General features: G+C 34.9%; 1 protein-coding gene across 6 annotated transcripts in view; it reads left to right on the top strand.

Moving 5' to 3' along the window:
• The window catches only part of PMS1 (PMS1 homolog 1, mismatch repair system component), a 64,171-nt gene that overhangs the window by 22,516 nt on the left and 22,577 nt on the right, over positions 1 to 19,078 (top strand). For 4 of the 6 annotated variants that reach the window (XM_081142411.1, XM_081142410.1, XM_081142413.1 and 1 more), the window contains 2 exons: positions 1,082 to 1,245; positions 13,740 to 13,856. In XM_081142411.1, coding sequence (XP_080998537.1) covers positions 1,082 to 1,245; positions 13,740 to 13,856 — 281 coding nt within the window. Of the gene's footprint in view, positions 1 to 1,081; positions 1,246 to 2,548; positions 2,619 to 13,739; positions 13,857 to 19,078 lie in introns of those variants that run through there. The other 2 variants (XM_081142415.1, XM_081142412.1) reach the window with 2 other exon arrangements.

Here is a 19,078-nt window from a genome sequence, read left to right as displayed (position 1 = left end):
CACTCTAGCTGCTTGACAGAGGAAATGAAGTGCCTTCTCTGGGGGAAAGTATTATCAACTTCATTACTTATTGTTCTTTTATACACAATGTCTGGCAAAAATAAGAATATTGTGAGACATAAATATAGGAAAATGGGATCCATAACTAAGAAAAATAGTTGATATAAGCAAACCCTCAGATGACCCAGATATTTCAATTAGCAGATAACTTTTTTTTTTTTAAATATTTTAATATATCTTTATTGATTACAGAGGAAAGAAGAGGGAGAGAGAGAGAGATAGAAACATCAATGATGAGAGAGTCATTGATCAAGCCCGCAACGGGGGCATGTGCCCTGACCAGGAATCGAACCCCAATCACCTGGATCCTAGGTCGACGCTCAACCACTGAGCCACGCCCGGTCGGGCAGCAGATAACTTTTAAAACAACTGTTATGCTAAAGAATTTGGAGGAAAAAATGGTCCTAATGTTGTGTTTTTTAAACAAAGCTAATTATGAACCCAATATTGAAGCAGTATAAATGTGTATACTTTTACTCAACTTTTAGTTAAATAAATTCACAGTTTAAAAAAAATATTCTGTTTTGAATATTTGTTCAGAAGATGAGGATAAGTTAAATCAGGCAATTAGATTTTTCAGGTAGGAGTTTTTGGTGGAATAATTAAGGTTATTACATATGCTATGTAGACACCCATATGTTATATTTTAAAGTGTAGAATAAGCATCATCCCCAGGTGATTTGAATATCACAGAATTCTTAAGAAACTACATTCTGTTGAGCCAATGTTTCTCTGTAGTGCTAGAAATACAATTATTCTTGCTTATATCTCATAGAAGAAATCATACCTAGCAAGTCAGTCCTATAGAAGAAATCATACCTAGCAAGTCAGTCCTACTCTCCAGTAGAAGAGTCTAGCACAGGATCAGAATAGCTTGCAAAGTTGAGTCTTCTTTGGGTTCCCAAAGTTGGAGGAGGACTGGCCTTCAGTGATAGAAGGGGTTATTTACTGATTGTATATGGATTTAAAGATCTGAAGCTCCTTCCACATCCAAATATGCTTTCCATTTATCTGCCAACAGGTACAACTGTAACTGCTTTAAGATTGTTTAAGAATCTACCTGTAAGAAAGCAATTTTACTCAACTGCTAAAAAATGTAAAGATGAAATAAAAAAGGTACTAGATCTCCTCATAAGCTATGGAGTATTTAAACCTGACTTAAGGATTCTTTTTATACATAACAAGGTAAGCATTTTATAAGATTTTTTTTGGTATATGATATATTAAAGGGACAATGTATTTTATCTAAATCATTTAGATATGTAAAGAGTCTTAACAGTTGTCCTCACTTGTTTAGTTTAATCTTAGTAAATAGTCTTTACTCTGTTTCCTAATATCTATATAAAATCTGATTGAACCTTTCATTTTGTAATTTCTAAGATTAGAGATCCCACCAACAGACTTTTCCATATAAGAAATGTTTGAGTGCTTCCTAAATATGAAGATGAATAAAGACTTGTTTTTTTTCCTTTAAGGAGTTCACAATTTGGTGACATTTTTCATCATCTATTCTAAACTGTTCCTTCTTTGGAAGAGTTTGTTTTTTAAAGGAAATTCTACTTCATTTTTTTCCATTTTTCAAAGCAGGGCTAATGAGGAACTCTTTTTTGCTTGATGAATCTTAGGGTAAAGAAAGGTTTATATAATTTCTAATTATTTTGTTTTTCATAAAATTTCACATGTGTATCTTGAAATAGTTAATGGATGGAGAGCAAAACCACACAGTAGAAATGTGGAAGTCTGATGGGGAGTAAGGAGTTAACATTTATTGAGGACCTACATAATGCCAAGACCTATGTAGGTACATTAAATTCCTATAATCCACAGCAACAATCAAGTGAGGTAAACGTACCAGTTTTGCAATTGTCCTCTGAAATGAACTCAGGGACGTTCAATACTTTGCTCCATGTTGCACAGCTAGTAAATCGTGATGGGATTTGAAACTAAGATGCCTGCAGAGTGCAGGTCTTGACACTATTGTGTTGCTTCCCATTTTAACAGTACATTATATAGGTTTTTTCCCAGGTTTCAGAGCACTTACAGTAACTTTGTGAATTAAACAGCATTATTTCTATTTGTATGGGGAACTTGAAGCTCAGAGTGATCAAAGGAATTGTTTTTTCAGAGCAATCAAAGGAATAATTTTATATTTTTCAGCAAGTAACAGTGCTGAGGTCAGAACTGTTTTCATCCATTTTTCTTTCTACTCTTATGTGTTTTTACATGTTAAGATTTTGTATTAAACCAAGCTATGTCAGAATATTTATGACAAAAGTCTTTGGCCATTAAAAAAAGAAAAAAAAAAACATTAAGAATAGTCAACCACCTGTTCCTGCTGGCATAGAGCGCAACCAAATGATACCTTGAGATCCCTTCCAGCTCTACCATGCTATGACTCCTCAGGATGTTAATGGATGAAGGCTCATTCCGCTAATATAAATAACCCTGTGACCTCTTGATCCAAACGACATTTAGTAATTGAAAGTTGAATGTAACCAATTAAGAAAAAATCAAGGACTGAAGAAACAATGATCAGGAAGAGAAAACAGATGGAAAAGGTAAAATATTAAGATAGGAAGCGTGTATTTATAGAAGTGAGTACAACTAAAGAGAAAAGTTGAGTAAGAGAAAACATAATTGAAGAATAAAACAAGATTATTGCCTCACATAATGGAAATGAGTATTTAAAGTCAAGTATATTTATCTTGTAAGCTTTGGATAAATTTATATTATTTTCTCAGCTACTGTAAGATCATCAATATAGGCATTTTCTTTTGAGAATGGAAAGTAGGATTTTGTAATATACTGCATTTTATTTTTTTTAGAGGACAACATATCTGAACTTATATTGAGCAAACATGAGTTCCTCAGTGACCTTCAGTAATTTCAAGTCCTGGAGAATATGCTGAGAGTGTTACACAATGAAAGTAATGCAAGACTATCAAAAGTCTTACAGTAAAATTAGGTATCAGCTATTATTACACAAGGAAATCATGGACTAGATCACAACAAGCCGTCTATCTTCAAGCTTTTTTCTCTTAGTACAAATTGTTTTTTTACTTTTTGTTTCTTAATAGTGCTGTTATGCCTCAAATTTTAAAATATATTGTTAAACTTTCCTAAATAATATTGCCACATTTTCTTAAATCTTTTTGAACATAGAGTACAGTTCTGGTCCTAGTCTTTTTCTTTTAAACGTGCTTACTTTTATCCTATTTTATGTGCTGTTCTGAAGAATATTTTTGCCTTTGCTTAAATTTTAAACGTGGCAATATCGGCATCTTTTCTCTTTTTGAAAATTTTTTTTGCATTAGAAACAAACAATCGCATTACACATAATATGAGAAGTACTATTGCTATTTTGACATCTTGGATTAGATAGTGTTCCTTCTTTTTATGAAGGTTTAACCTGCCAAGACATTCTTTGAATACTGATAATGTCGATGTTCTTGCCAGTATGGTTATGTTAGAAAGAGGTGTTTTTCTTCTTTCATCATCATGTTCCTTGAAAGCATACTGAATAATGAGACTGCCACAGGGAAATAATTTACAAGTGGACTCAGTGAGTTTATTTAAAGTAGATATTATTTAGAGAAATGCTATAACCATTCCTTAGGATGAGCACTACAGTTTTCAGCATTAGTTGCAATAACTGAATTCCTATAAAGTCCTTCTGCAAATGTTTTTATTTAATAAAGTAATTATTTTCCATAATTAGAAGTTTTGCTCAGTGTGATAATATCTGAAACCAATTTAGTATTCTTGGCTGTTTCATATGTACATGAATAAGTCAGTAAATCACTAAGTTCAGAACATAATGTTAAGCGTATGTGTTCAGATAAGAGATACTTTCATACTTCATAGTTGTTTTTTGTGAATATTTTCTTTTGCCAAAAATTTTGTTTATAGTTTTAAAAACTGTTTGGAATTGAATTTTTGTCTTCATAATTAGAAGCCCACTGGTACTGCAAAAGATGAATTGGATATCATTGATATAAGAAGGTTTTAGTTGGTTCAAAACAGAAGTAATTGAAGGAATGACTTCCCACATACCCCACCTATATGTGACATGAGTGCTAAAGTTTATTTGGATCAGTTTATGTATTTTTGAGGCTTGGAAGAATGATGACACAGCTTTGAAGGGTTGAATCTCTAGTTTCCGTCAATTTGGGAAGAGGCAGGGCCTTAGCCAGGAACAGAAACCCAGAAAAGTGGCAGTGGAGACTTGGTAGTGACTGTGGCAGCTCCCTCTCTTAACATAGTTTTTGGGTCTCTAGGAGGCTACCCTTTTGTGGTGGTGGTCAAAAGATTTGTGGGGGGGGGTAGCCAAGAATGAGAAAGAAGGGACTCATTTATTGGATTATAAATTAAAGATAAGTAAGTGGTAATTTATGGTCTATCCTGGCATCTAAGTCACCAATAATGTCTTTATTACCATTAGTCAGGAAATATATAAAGATTTTGCATGGATGACATAAGGGGAGGAAATACTTGACAGAGATGCAGTCTCTTAACAGTCATCAGTTTAGGACTGTGGTTTAAATGCTCCTTCCTTATGAAGAAATTATTCTTTCAGTTCTAATGTTTTGTTTTGTTTTGTTCCTTTTTTAATTAATGAAGGCAGATATCTCTTCAAATTTATTATTTTTTTAAGAAGCTGAGCAATTTTTATTTATTTTTATAACTTTATTGTTGACGCTGTTACAAATGTCCCCATCCCCCCATCTTTGCCCAGCCCCCGCCCCCCCTCTTCCCTCTGGCCATTACCACACTGTCATCTGTATCCATGGGCTATACATATATGTTCTTTGGTTAATCTCTTTACTTCTTTCATCCAGTCCCTTCCATAGCCCTCCCATCTGAAAGCTGTCGGTCTGTTCCATGTATCCATGCCTCTGGTTCATTAGTTATTTTATTCATTAGTTTATTTTGTAATCTTCGGATATATTTTAAAGTTAACTTGGGGCTGATTATAAATCATATTGCTTGGTTGCTTGGGGTGGGTGTTTTTTTTTTGTTTATTTTTTGGTTTGCTACTTGTAAATTAATGATAACTAAATTTTTTAAATTGTTCTCATGCTCTCTTCCATTATATTAAGTTCTTTTTTTTAAATCCTCACTTGGGGATATATTCATTGATTTTTAGAGAGAGAGATGGACAAGCAGAAACATTGATGTGAGAGAGAAACATCAATCGGCTGCCTCCCGTACTCGCCCTGACCAGGGATTGAACACACAACCTAGATATGTTCCCTGACCAGGAATCAAACTGCAACCTTTTGGTGTATGGGATGATGCTCCAACCAACTGAGCCACCTGGCCAGGGCCTGCTTTATTAAGTTCTTTTAGTTACTTTTCACCTAACTTCTATGAAATATTACAGAATGAAGCAAGGTAGGTTTACAGTTGCATGTGAAAGAGTTGATTCTTGTGTTATTACTTATCAATTATTGTATTATTTTCCATATGAACCCCAGTTCTGTTTCAGTTGTGCTATGAGGAATCAAGGAGAAGTCTTTTGCCCACAATTGGACCCATGTTGAAAAGGCACACCCTTTTTCCCATCCCAGCCAGGGTTGTGGAGAGTATAGTCAGAGAAATTTTTCTAGATTCTCAGATCTCTTCTTCAGGGATTTTATTCTCCACCCTTCCTCAGCCATTTAATTCCTGTGACTAAACTCTAGACCTAGTCATTGCCAAAAGCTGCACTTCCTCCATAATTTCAATGTTAAGTATTTTACTCTCTACCAGCAGCTTTCTCCCTGCAACAATCCTTAGACTCTATCGAACCTCTGATCCTTGATCCTGCTGCCTTTTAACTACTTCTTGTCCCTGCTCTCAATTCTCTCCTTACCCTGCTTAAATTACATGGTCCATAATTAGCATTCCTTGGAAACTATTTCAGTTTTCTTGCTCCCCTCTCACTAAACTGTACTTGTTTGACTAACCAAATGCTGATTAAATCCATCTCTTTTTGGTGCCTGAATTAGTACAGCTGAACATAGCTAGAAGAAAACACACATCTCTCCTGACTAGTACCACTAAATTCATGATCACTAATCTTAGTGCTTCCTAGTATTCATACTTGTGTTTCTGCAGTCCATTTTCTCTCCTGGTCTCCTGTCAGTGCTTTAAACAAACTTTACTGTGCATGCAGATCACTGGAGAATCTTGTTAAAAATGCAGATTCAGTAGGTCAGGGAGGGCCTGAGAGTCTACATTGCCAACGAGTCTCCAGTTGATGCAGTTGCTGTTGGAACCCTTTTGGGGGACTCCTAGAAAGTTACAGTAGAGGGGGGCTAACTTTGGCCACTTGATAGATGGATGTTATTGATTCAGTATAGTAGAAACATGTAAAAGTGATCTCACCTAGGACCTCCTCCCCCCAGGTGGGTGCACCATAGGGGGTTCTATTACAGTAAAATTTGGATATACAGATAAATGGGTTAAGATCATTCTAGGTAGAGAAATAGTATGAACATTAAAGCTGTAGAACCCATTTAGAATCAGTGACTAAGTCAATTTAGATGAGTAGGTATTTTATATAAAGGAATAGAGGAAGATAAATCTTGAAAGATAATTTGAGGCTAGATTATAAAGGGTATTGAAAACTAGGCTGAATCTCTTTTTTTTTTTTTTTTTAAATAGAAAATTGGGAGTAGGAAAGTGACTTGATCAATGTGTTAATTTGGCAGTGGTTACAAGGAAGAATTATAGGAGGCTATAAGCAGTGACACTAGCTAGATTATGTGTTTCCAGGAATTGAGCCTTTGCTTCTAGGTCATCCATATTGTTGGCATATAATCGTTCATGTAGGTTCTTACTCTTTTTATATGTCTGGCATTAGTTTCTATGTCTCTTCTTTCATTTCTAATTTTATTTGAGTCTTCTCTCCTTTTCTTAGTCTAAGGGTTTGTCAATTTTGTTTCTTTTCAATAAGCGAACTCTTAGTTTTAATTTTTTTTTCTGTCTCTTTTCTGTTGTATTTATTTCTGCTCTGCACTGATCTTGTTATTTTCTTTTCTTTTGATACTATGGGTTTAGTTTGTTGTTCTTTTTCTAGTTCTTAAGGTGAATAGTTAGGTTGTTTAACATCTTTTTTAAGGTAGACTGTGAACTTTGTTGTTCATACTGCTTTTGCTGCATGTCAAGAGTTTCAGTATGTTGTGTGTTCATTTTTGTTTATCTTAAAGAGCGTTATTTAATTTCTGCATGTTGTGAATTTCCAGTATCCTTCTGCTGTTGATTTTTAGTTTCATTCCATTATGGCCAGAAAAAATGCTTGGTATGTTTCAATCTTAAATGTTTTTTTGTTTTTTGTTTTTAATCTTTATTTTTGACAGTATTACAGATGTCCCTTCTTTTCCCCCATTAATCCCTTTTACCCTGTATCCACCCCACCCCCAGGCCTTCCCCATACCAATGTCTGTGTCCATAGGTAATTTGTAGAAGCATGTAAGTTCTTTGATTAATCTCTCCCCACCCAGTTCCCCACCCCTGCCTTCCGTCTGAGATCCAAGCTTCTATGTCTCTGGATCTGTTTTGTTCATCAGTTTATTTTGTTCATTATATTCCACATATGAGTGAGATCATGTGGTACTTGTCTTTTTCTTACTGGCTTATTTCACTTAGCATAATACTCTCCAGTTCCATCCATGCTGTCCCAAAAGGTAAGAGATCCTACCTTTTTACAGCTGCATAGTATTCCATGGTATAAATGTACCACAGCTTTTTATCCACTCATCTACTGATGGGCACTTGGGCTGTTTCCAGATCTTAGCTATTGTAAATAGCGCTGCTATGAACATAAGAAGGGTGCATAAGTTCTTTGTGATTGGTGTTTTGGGTTTCTTAGGATATATTCCTAAAAGTGGGATCACTGGATCAAATGGCAGCTCCATTTTTAATTTTTTGAGGAACTCCATACTGTTTTCCATAGTAGCTGCATCAGTCTACATTCCCACCAGCAATGTCCTAAGGTTCCCTTTTCTCCACATCCTCGCCAGCACTTGTTGTTTGTTGATTTGTTGATGGTAGCCATTCTGACAGGTGTGATACCTCATTGTGGTTTTAATTTGCATCTCTCTGATTAGTGACTTTGAGCATTTTTTTTATGTCTCTTGGCCATCTGTATGTATTTCATCTTTGGAGAAGTGTCTATTCAGGTCCTTTGCCCATTTTTTAATTGAATTGTTTGTCTTCCTTTCGTTAAGTTGCATGAGTTCCTTATATCTTTTGGATATTAACCCTTTATCAGATGTTTCATTGGCAAATAAGCTCTCCCATACAGTGGGCTCCCTTTTCGTTTTGATGCAATCTTAAATTTGTTAAGACTTGTTTTGTGACCTAACATGATTTATCTGGGGAAGGATTCATGTGAGTTTGAAAAGAATGTGTATTTTGCTACTGTAGGGGAGAGTGACTGGTATATGTCTATTAGGTCTGTTTGGTTTTAATGCTGTTCAAGTTCTTGGATTCCTTATTGATCTGGATTTTCTATCCATTATTGGCCTATATCTGAAAAGACAACAACTAGAGAGCCATGTGGAGAGATGCATTGCAGAAAAGATGGTTGGGGTAGCTTCATTTAGAATGAGTTAGGGAGAAGTAAAGGCAAGTTTGGAGAAGCAAAGTCTTATGAAAAACAAAACGTAATAGATAAAGTCTCTTATTCAGAAAAAAGAGGAAAAACTGAAATCAACTATTGTTATAAAGCAATAGCAACTTGGTTTGCAAATAACCTTTTCTATAAAGTTAAATGTGAGAGGAAGTAATGATTGCCTCAGGCTTCCAAGGTTAAAGATTTGTTAGAAAGCCTGATCTGAAGAGTTTTCTGTAAAAAATATTGAGAAGTATGGGTAATCTGGAGGCAGTTATTATCTGGTTAGGTTCAAAAGAATTTTTTAGAGGAGGTGGCCTTAGAATGGGTCCTTGAGAAAGACTAGGTTGGGATAGGAATTCAAAGGACATGTAAAGTCAAGGAGTCATCAGAGGTCAGAGAAAGCTCAGAATGGTTTGGGAAAATAGGAGGTGAGGCTGGAAAAGTTGCTTGGGTCTATATTCTAAAGGACCTTGTGTACCTTATGTAGGAATTTAGACTTCTTGCCAGATGGCTAAAAGGGAATAAAATACGGAGTTTCAATAGGAAACTAACAAAATGAGATCATTCTCATGGCAGTTGGAGGGTGGACCAAATTATGTTTAATAGTTGCGTAACTGAAGAAACTGGTTCAGTAGTTTCACAGAGTATGGAGAAGAGGGTCTAGATAAGAAAAACATTTGTGATGTAGATACAACAAGATTTGATGAGCAATTGGAAATAATCTTTCTTGTTTTAAAGATCACAAACAATGAATATCTATAATCTCCCTTTGAAAGTTATGCAAAGATTGACTCTATGTTTTTAAATTTTTATTTAATTTTAAAATAAATCATACCTTTACATAGTTCCAAAACCAAAAATATGAAAAAGTAGAGTAAAAAAATTACTCTCATCTTTATCTCTCACCTGCCTAGCTTTTACAAGCAACGTCTCCTCCCCCCCAACCAAAAAACGGTGAAGTTACCAATTTCTTTGTAACTTTCAGGGGAAGTAATTATGCATACTCTATTCCAAAAAATGAATATGAAATAAAAAACATTTAAGCAGAGTAAAAGTATGGATAAGAGATTTTAAGTTCAGAGTCATGCTGAATATATGTTACCAAGATAGTATTCTTTTTAGAAGTCTGAGGCTATTAGCAAGAATCAGATCATAACTTATTATGTTAATAGAATGTGATGTTCTTTAACAATAATATTGATAATGTGATGGAATAATTCATAATTTTATACTGAATTTAAAACATTTAGCACTTGCTTAGTAATAAGCTTCTGTAGCTGAAATCATTGTCATTTTGCCAGTGTAGAAAAAAACTGCCATTTCCTATAATTTTTTGTGCCCCTACCCAGAGTCAGTACAAATACATATCCAGGAGTACATAGCAGTAGATACAGATCAGGTATATCAACTTGTAAGACCTTGGAAGGAGTTAAATCTTCTTAGTACATCTGTGCATATAATTTGCATGAAAAGTTTGGTTGCACTCTATGCCAATATGTATACTTTTTATTTCATATTAAATGAAGGAGTGTCCTTTGCTCAGACAGTCTTACTAGCATTGCCTTTTTAAGTTACTTGTACGTCATCTGTGTGCAACCTCCTTTTCCCCGTTATCACAAATTGCCTGCACAATTGAGGTTTGCTAATTAAATATTGAATATTCTCGTCTAATTTTATTTCCTTCAAGTAGTATATGTCAATTAAGTAGGAACAGTGGCAAAATATATTTATATATATCTCCTATCAACTACACGGTGTGCCTGTAATAATATATTTTTGATTGAGGTGTTTTTTGCACTGTCATCATACTGACTAGAGTCAGATTCTTAGTTGGCACATCTAGATGCTCCAACTTTGTGTGACCTAAATAGAAAACATATGGGGGCATGTGTGTTTATTTTTAGCACATGTTAAGCTTTCAGCCTAAGGGCAAAATATATGAAAAACTTCAGGAAGTGAAAAGAAAATCTGTTTTAGAAAATGATAAAGGATTGATTAAATGGTAGGGAAAGCAAACTAAAAACTATTTACTGTAGAAAAGATAGTGTTTAAAAATTCAGTTTCTTCTAGATCCTTCACTTTTAATTACTACATTCTTTATTTCTTTAATAATGGATTTTGTTTAGAAAATGTATCTTAATTGCCTAATAGTGAAGATTGAATTTGTTGGGAGACCTCTTTACCATTTATTGCTAGCCCAGCTGTAAAACTAGTTTAGAAAATGTTTCTAGATTAGTCCCTTTGATGCAGTAATTGCCTGCTGTGAAATAATGCTCCAGAACTACTAGCAGTGTTTATTTAAAAAATTTTTTTTTCACATTTATTGGTTCTCATGTTTCATAGCTTTTTTAGAACCCATTTTCTCAAGTGATCTTTTTACATTTCTGTATACTATCTGTTCAGCAGTTCAGGCAGTGAAATACCACCTTTGTATATTAATTAACAAAGATTTAAATGTTAGGCCCCACATGAGGCATCACTCTAATATAAACTAAACAATGTTATATTTACATTAGAAGTATCACAGGCTTTATAGCAGGGATTTTGAAACTTGAGTTTTCTTATACATTTTCTTGAAAGACTTTCTAAATGCTTTAGTCAAATCTCTTGAGAAACCTAAAGCAATATACTTTAAGTATATTTTATCTATATGTATGTCAGTATCAGCTAGCATAGCTTTGAAGACATAAATTTTTTTGTGAATAAGGTGTGTTTTTTGTTGTTGTTTTTTAAATATATCTTTATTGATTTCAGAGAGAGAGATAGAAACATCAATGATGAGAGAGTCATCATTGATCGGCTGCCTCCTGCACCCCTGACTGGGGATCCAGCCTGCAGCCCGGGCATGTGCCCTGACTGGGAATCAAACCACGATCTCCTGGATCCTAGGTCGATGCTCCACCACTGAGCCACGCCTGGCTGGGCTTGTGAATAAGTTTTTATTGCTGAACTATTTTTTGTTAAAAGTAACTTGTGATATGGAAAGTATGAAACGGGGCATTTCACTCCAATACAGTTGCAGATTATTCAGAACTTACCTACTTTCTGTTATTTTGAATATTTTCCCTTAAAGTACCACCAACTGGCTAGCTTAAAATAACAGCCATAATACCAGAAGCCAGCACTTAACACACAGGAAGTGCAAAGATTTCAGTCTGGCAGTTCTTCAAAAAATAAACACCACGTTACCTAGCAGTTCCACTCCTTGGTATATATACCCAAGAGAAATGAAGATATGTCCACACAAAAACTTGTACATGAATATTCCTAGCAGCAGCATCATAATAACCAAAAAGTAGAAACAACACAAAAATGTCCATCATCCGACGAGAGGTAATTCTAATGTATATTCGTACAGTGGAACCATATTTAGCCATTAAAGAGGGAATGAAGTACTGATATAACATGGGTAAACCTTGAAAACATTGTGCTAAGTGAAAGAAGCCACTCACAAAAGACTGTATTGTATAATTCCATTTATATGAAATACCCAAAGTATACAAATTTATAGAGACAAAAGTAATTTAGTGATTTCTTGGGGTGAAAGTGGAGGGTAGTGGGGAGTGACTGATAATGGGTACAGGGTTTCTTTTTGAAGTGATAAAATTGTTCTAAAATTAGATTATGATGATAGTTGCACAACTCTGTAAATATACTAAAAACCATTGCATTGTACACTTAAATTGAGTGAGTTGTAATGATGTGTGAATTATATTTTTTTTAAAAAGAAAGAAAACCAAAGGTTGCTTTGGAATTTCTAAAGCAAAGTTACTACTGAGTTATTAAGACATAATTTCTAATGTGTATATAGTTTGGTAACCAGCAGTCTTAATCTTTAAAACAAAGAGTTAGTTTTCAACTCCACTAGAGTTACCTTTTTTTAGAAAAATGTATTAATTTCCTCAGTCCTTCAACAAATTAGTGTTTATTGGGCCCTGCTGGGTACCTGACAGTGTTCTTGGTACCAGGGACTCAGTCACATTCCTCATTCTGTTCTTCACCTTCACGTGCATTCAGTCACCGTGCCATATCAAGTCTATTTCATATTCTTTAGCCTGTCCCTCCCGATTGCTAAATCCTGTGGCCACATCTCTGTTCTTACCTTGGTGTCTGGGCATTGGTCACATAGGACTACTTCCTTCTTAAAAACTTTCTTGTTCTGTGCACTATCCTGTTCTGTGGCTCTTCCTGCCTCTGAGGCCACTCCTCTTCAGTCTTCTCTACTTCTTCTGCCTGCCCCAGGAATGTTGATGTTTTCTCTTAGGCCCTTTACACATTTTCCTCAGGATTTAGGAGGTGTTAAGTGAATATTTGTTGAATGAACGAATGTACCTGTATTGATGGTTGCTAAAGAGATTTGATTATAATTGGACCTTATGTTAACTGAAGAAATTGCAATATATCATACCTGATCAATACCCTTCACAATCAAACTTTGGTCCATGCTTCTCTGAAACTACCTTACTACATACTTGCAGTGAAAAATGCAAGCTCATTATTCAGTTTTTGAGTTTATGAGGTTCAGGTAGCTTTTTGTAAGTTGTCTGTATATAAAAGGTAATTATGAAGATAATTTTAAAGAGCATGCATTATTCCAAATTTTTATATCAGTTTGACTATTTTCAGAAATCTTATAGCATAGCTATCCATCCTTAATAAAATAATACCTTACTTGGAGGAACAATTTAATTTAAATATACTCTGAAGCTTGGAAGAGGGAGAAAATTAATACTTAATGAAACTGTTTTATGCCAGGCACTGGCCTATTTGTCTGCCTCCATTATATATTTTCACTTTCCAGCAACTCTGGGAGATAAATATTCTTAGTTATCTTATAGAGAAGAGAAAACTGAAGTTAAAGGAAGTGAAATAGGTTATACACTGCAACATAAACAGCTACTAAAATTCAGAACCAGAGCTCTGTCAGACTTTGCATGCATCTGTTCTTTCCATGCATCTCTTCTGAATGATACTGAAAATATAAACTGGGGATGAAGGCTAAATATAGAAATCAGTGGTGTAAATACTTGAGTGTACTAAATCTAAATTATGTTAGTTATGTGTCTTTTCTCCCTAGGCAATTATTTGGCAGAAAACTAGAGTATCAGATCATAAGATGGCTCTCATGTCTGTTCTGGGGACTGCTGTTATGGGCAATATGGAATCCTTTCAGTACCACTCTGAAGACTCTCAGGTATACAACAAAAATGTTCTTTAAAAATTCTAATTTACCAATGAAACTATTAAATTATTTCCCTGTTGCAGGTTTGGGGGGGGCAAGAGGGTTTTTTTGTTTTGTTTTGCTTAACATTTATATCAAATATATGTATAAGGTAAAAAACAAAATACATACAGAGCTTGTATTAAACCTCTCCCCATTTCTCCTTTTTGTATATTCTTTATTTTTAATTTTATTGTGCTTACATTAATTTTTTTAATGATTTTCAATTTAGGATGTCATCTATTTGCTTTCCACTATGAAAGAAAAAGAGTTTAACTCTTTGTTTTCCCTTTCTCATTCTAAATATATACTCCAACTTCCTTTTCCTGATCTATCATCCTCAGACAGTGTTTCTTGAGTCCCTATAATGTTGGATGTGGTTATTAACACCCCCACTCTTATTTTTACGTGCCCTTTCCTCTTAGTCATGTCAGCTTTACTTTTATGTTATCAAGCTTAATAACCTATTTTCTTATGTAACCGTTTTTTAAGTCTTCCATATTTTGTTTGAAGATTGATTCTAAAAGTTGAAAATGTATATGGGGTATACATTACTACAGCTATAAATAATCTTCATTGCAAACCCAAGTATGTGCTAGAATTACATTCCCTCTGTAAGGATTCAGTTTTATGTCTCTTTGCCATATAAATTAGAGTATTTCCACTGTCCCAATTAAATGGAATCTCTCTGTTTTTCTCCTATCAATTATGCAATATTTGTCATGTTTTTCTTTGCCTCCTATATGGACTATCTTATATAGTTTTTTGCTTTTTTGGGCTTTCCAAAGTTTTTCTTTAAGTGAAGAAACTTTATTATGTCAGCAATAAAATCCAGCTCTTTTAGTTATTCTAGCTATAAATGGTAATCCATTCCATTTCATTCTTTTTGAACTCATTGTTCCTAGACCTCACTTATTCCGTATTGGATTGATTGTATGTCAAGTTGGGCATTCTGTACAACTCTCATCCTGGGCTTTCTTTTCATAAGAGTGCTGGTTATTTCAACTATTTCTTGTGTCCCATGCCTTCCTCTTTTTTGGTACTCATTCTTATTTATCTGATATGTATCTTTAAGTATTTTTCACAGAAAGGGAACATGAAAGGTAAACTTCCATATCTAAGTGACTTTATTTTGCACTTTCTCTTGTTGATACTCTGGTAGACATAAAATTCTAGATTGAAAATAATTTTTCTTCAGAGCTTTGAAGATATTGAGTATCTTTGACCATCCATTGTTGCTGATAGGAAGATTAATATATTCCAATTCTTTATTTCTAGGCAATGTATTTTTCTACCTGAAAGTTTTCAGGCTCTTTCCTTCATCTTTATTCTTAAATTTTACAAGGATATGTGTAGGTGTGTGTTTTTTATTACACATTTACTTAACTATGCTGAGCTCTTGGTGTGAGACCTTCTGAATCTGAAGACTCCCCCCCACCCCCCAGCTCTGGGTTATGTACTTTGATCTCTCTTCACTTTGATAATTTTTCTGCTTTTTAATGAAAGCTCCCTTTTGTTGAGTGGGACCTCTTATTTTTCTTGTTTGAAGTTTTCCATCTTTTCTTTTTTCAGTAAGTTTTTGGAGATCTCTCTGATTCTTTTACCCCTTCTACTGATTTTTTTTAAAGCTTTATATTTAATTTCCAAGAGCATTTTAAAGTTGTATTGCTTCTTCATAACTTCTTATTGTTTTATGGATACAAAATCCCTCTGAAGATACTAAGTTTTGGTGTCTGTTTTTTAATTATTTGTTCCTTAAGTAATCTTTTTTCTTAGGAGGTCAGTTTCATTTTGCTTATCAGATCTTTTTCTTCCAAGCCTCTCATTCTCTTGCTATCTTTCCCCCAAAATAGCAAGTCTAACTGGGAACTGTGTTTGTGGCTACACTTACTGTTAGGCTCCACATAAGTGTTAAGTAATCAAGACCCTGATCCTATTCCTGGAGTCTGGAGGAATCACAAGTGCCATTGTGGAGTTGAGGGTTACTCTGCAACCACACTCACTGCCCTAGGAAATTCATTTTATCTTGCTCCATTTTCTTCCTCCTCCTTTTTCTCTTTTTTTTTTTCCTCCTAGCACTAAATTAAATTGTAACTGGTTTCAGAAGATTGCCTTTATTCATTTTCTTTATAGAAGATCCCTTTTGTTTGTTGTTCTTACGTGTCTGCTGACTAAGCCTGAAGACTCTCTATTCTATGGGGCAGTTGGTTTCTCTGTTCTACTTTGCCCTTTTTTCATATTTTGTGGAAATCTCTTTTCTACTACCGGTTCCCCTCCTATTCTCTTTGCAGTATTGAGTTCTTAATTATTATAATTTTAGTAGTGTCTTAAAAGTTCTCTCTGCCCTAGGAACAATTCAGGCCAGCCTTAGTGGCCAGCTGTAGTGCTTGGAGCATGGCCATGATCTGACATGGGTCCTATTTTTCAGAAGTCAGTAGTTTTTTAATAGTTTCGACACACCCAAATGCCACCTTAAACTGGTTATTATGGATGACTTAGAGTATTATCTAAGTTACCATGGGTTACCTATGGCTTCATGGGACTTTATTGCCTTCACTGGTAACTCAGGAAGCTTTGTGACAGGAGTTACATACCTGATGTCTGTGATATCATGCTTTAGAAATTCTAACTGCCATAGTTTGGTCTGAAGACCAGCAGCATTGGCATCACCTGGAAGCTAATTGTTAGAAACAAAGAATCTCAGCCCTCATCTCAGACACACTGAATCAGAATCTGAATTTTAATAAGGTCTCCAGATGCACATTGAAGTATGGAAAGTACTGATTTAAACCTTGGTCAGTTATGATTCCATGTGTTGATGGGACTATCTCATGACCCAGTTCTGCAGTTGGGATTTTATTTTCTCTGATCTGTATTGAGATGTGTTGCCAGATCTATGCTTGCCCATTGATTAAAAAAAAAATTTATTGATGTAGAATTGCGTAAGGGCTATTGGTAACCTGTGATTGATAACCAAAACTTTTGATGCACCTTCATGCGGGTATTTTTGCATGGAGGAATGGGAGAATTTGCAAAATGTGTGGCTGAGTGGCTCTAGTTCCATGGGCTATCAGAATGATAAACTTTCTGAGTGTGTCTCTGGTGAGAGTAATCATCTAGTCAAATACCTTTTTCTGTCATGCACTGTGTTTCTAGAAGGGTATTCTTTTATGTTGTTACCAGCTACCCGTCACCATTCCATGCTTTCTGGACTTGTAAGGAGAGTTGTTTTATATCACAGTTTCTTTGACACCTTCCTATTTCCAGCCAAAAATACTCTTAAGTTGTTTGCCAACTGCTAGTGGTTGCCCCCTCACTGCATTTTTTTCTCCATTACATACCTTTAAGTCGTGAAACTTAGTCACCAGTGCCCCTTCACTGGACTGGGATGGTAGATGCATAGGCCATGGGAACCTTGGGTGTAGAGAATATATATCTCTTCCCATAATGTTAAGGGTCAGTTTTCTTTGTACAGGGACTCTAATTGGGTAGAATCTCCAATTATAGGTGGTTGTCCCAGTTGCTGTGGTAACATTTGTTAGGTGTTTCCCATAATTTGGCAGATACCACCCCACTCCCAACCCCAGTTCAAAATCAGGTGTTATAAGTAGTTGATGCCTTTCATCCTGTCAAGATTTTAGGGATCCCTTTTTCTAGCTGCCTTGGCTTAGCCTTATTCTTTGTTTTGGATTTGTGTATGCTCTTTCTTGGGACCTCTGCAAACATCTCCAAACAGTGGTGACACATAGTCATTTTAAGCATTTTGGAGAGATGGGTTGGGGGGAGGGTATCTGAGCCACCCATTTAAATTGGAAAGACTGTTTTAAATTCCCTGCTTTGTATGGGAGTGTTTTCTGTCCCTATTTCCATACAGAACTTAATTTCCAACTGACATAGCTGGTTTCTGATCTTAGAGCACATAGGACTTCTGACTTCAGCTGTCACTCCCTGTTCTGTTTTGCACACATAACATCTTTATGTTTGTCGTTTTAAAAAATGGTTAGGTTTTTCAAAATTATTGTAAAAACTAATTTTATCTCTTAGTGCTATCTATTTACAGTTGGGCTGGGGGAGAAGGAAATTTCTACATGACTTACTCCGTTATTCTGACCAAAGTACTTAAATTATTACCTTAGAAACATAACTCCACAGTGTTCTAGAGGTTAACTGAAATAGGAGAAAGACTAGTGTTAGTATACCAGTCACAGTTACTTCAACAGAATTGGGGTAGAAGGGAGGAGATGGATTTGACAGATTGGGTAGGTAGCAGGGTTCTTTATTTGATTTTTACTTTTTCATATAACTTAAATATAGTTTGTTAGTTCTTAAAGTTATCCTAAGCTATTTTTAAAAGCTTAGTATTTTGGAAGTAATAGTAATTATTCAGTGGCCAACCAAGATGATATGAAAGGTAAACACTAACAGTATTACCAATTTCTTCTTCATTTTATTCTTCATAATTACCGATTTGGAGTAGACTTTTTTTTTTTTAATCCACAAGCTTAGTAAGTCTTTTAGAGACTAAATATGCTGTCCCTGATGCTCAGCAGGTGCTTTAGGAAGGGTCTCATGTTACCTGTTAAATTATACAGCCATTTATAAGTGCTGTGAAGTTTTACAGTTAATTAAGTAGTATCATTTTGTAATGGATTATCCAGCTTTATTAATTTACTTTTTAAGATTGACACAAGTTGGCACTGTGACAATAATGCACTTAGTGTTCTAAAATTGGTAATGTGTCTTCCTTAAACACTTATTTCCAGGGGCAGTGATAGCCATAGACATAGGTGGCAGCCTACAGGCTATGTTGTTAAGGAGCCTCATGGTTTGTGCTTAACCAAAAATAGTACACCCACTGCTTCTCTCACTTTTCTAAATCTCAGCTGAAACTTTACTATTATTTTTTTAACAGGTTAATAACATCTCTGGTTCTACTTGTTTTAAATAAGAGATTATAGTCCTGTGTTTTAAATAACTTGACCAAGATGGCATAGCTAGTAGTGGAGCTGGGATTTAAATCATGTCAGTCTGGCTCTAAACTATTCTTAATGATTATATTACCCTTAAAGGTAAAAGTAGGAGCATTTTCCTTGCCTACTGTTCCCTCAGTGTCTCTCTTCTCATTGGTAATTTTTTCTAGGCTCTTTCTTTATTTTCTTCCTTGTCTTTATATTTGTAAAATAGAGAATATATAA

This window comes from Miniopterus schreibersii, assembly GCF_964146895.1.
Source record: "Miniopterus schreibersii genome assembly, chromosome: 7".
Classification (NCBI taxonomy): Eukaryota; Metazoa; Chordata; class Mammalia; order Chiroptera; family Miniopteridae; genus Miniopterus; species Miniopterus schreibersii.
This window is presented reverse-complemented; position numbering and strand designations above follow the sequence as displayed.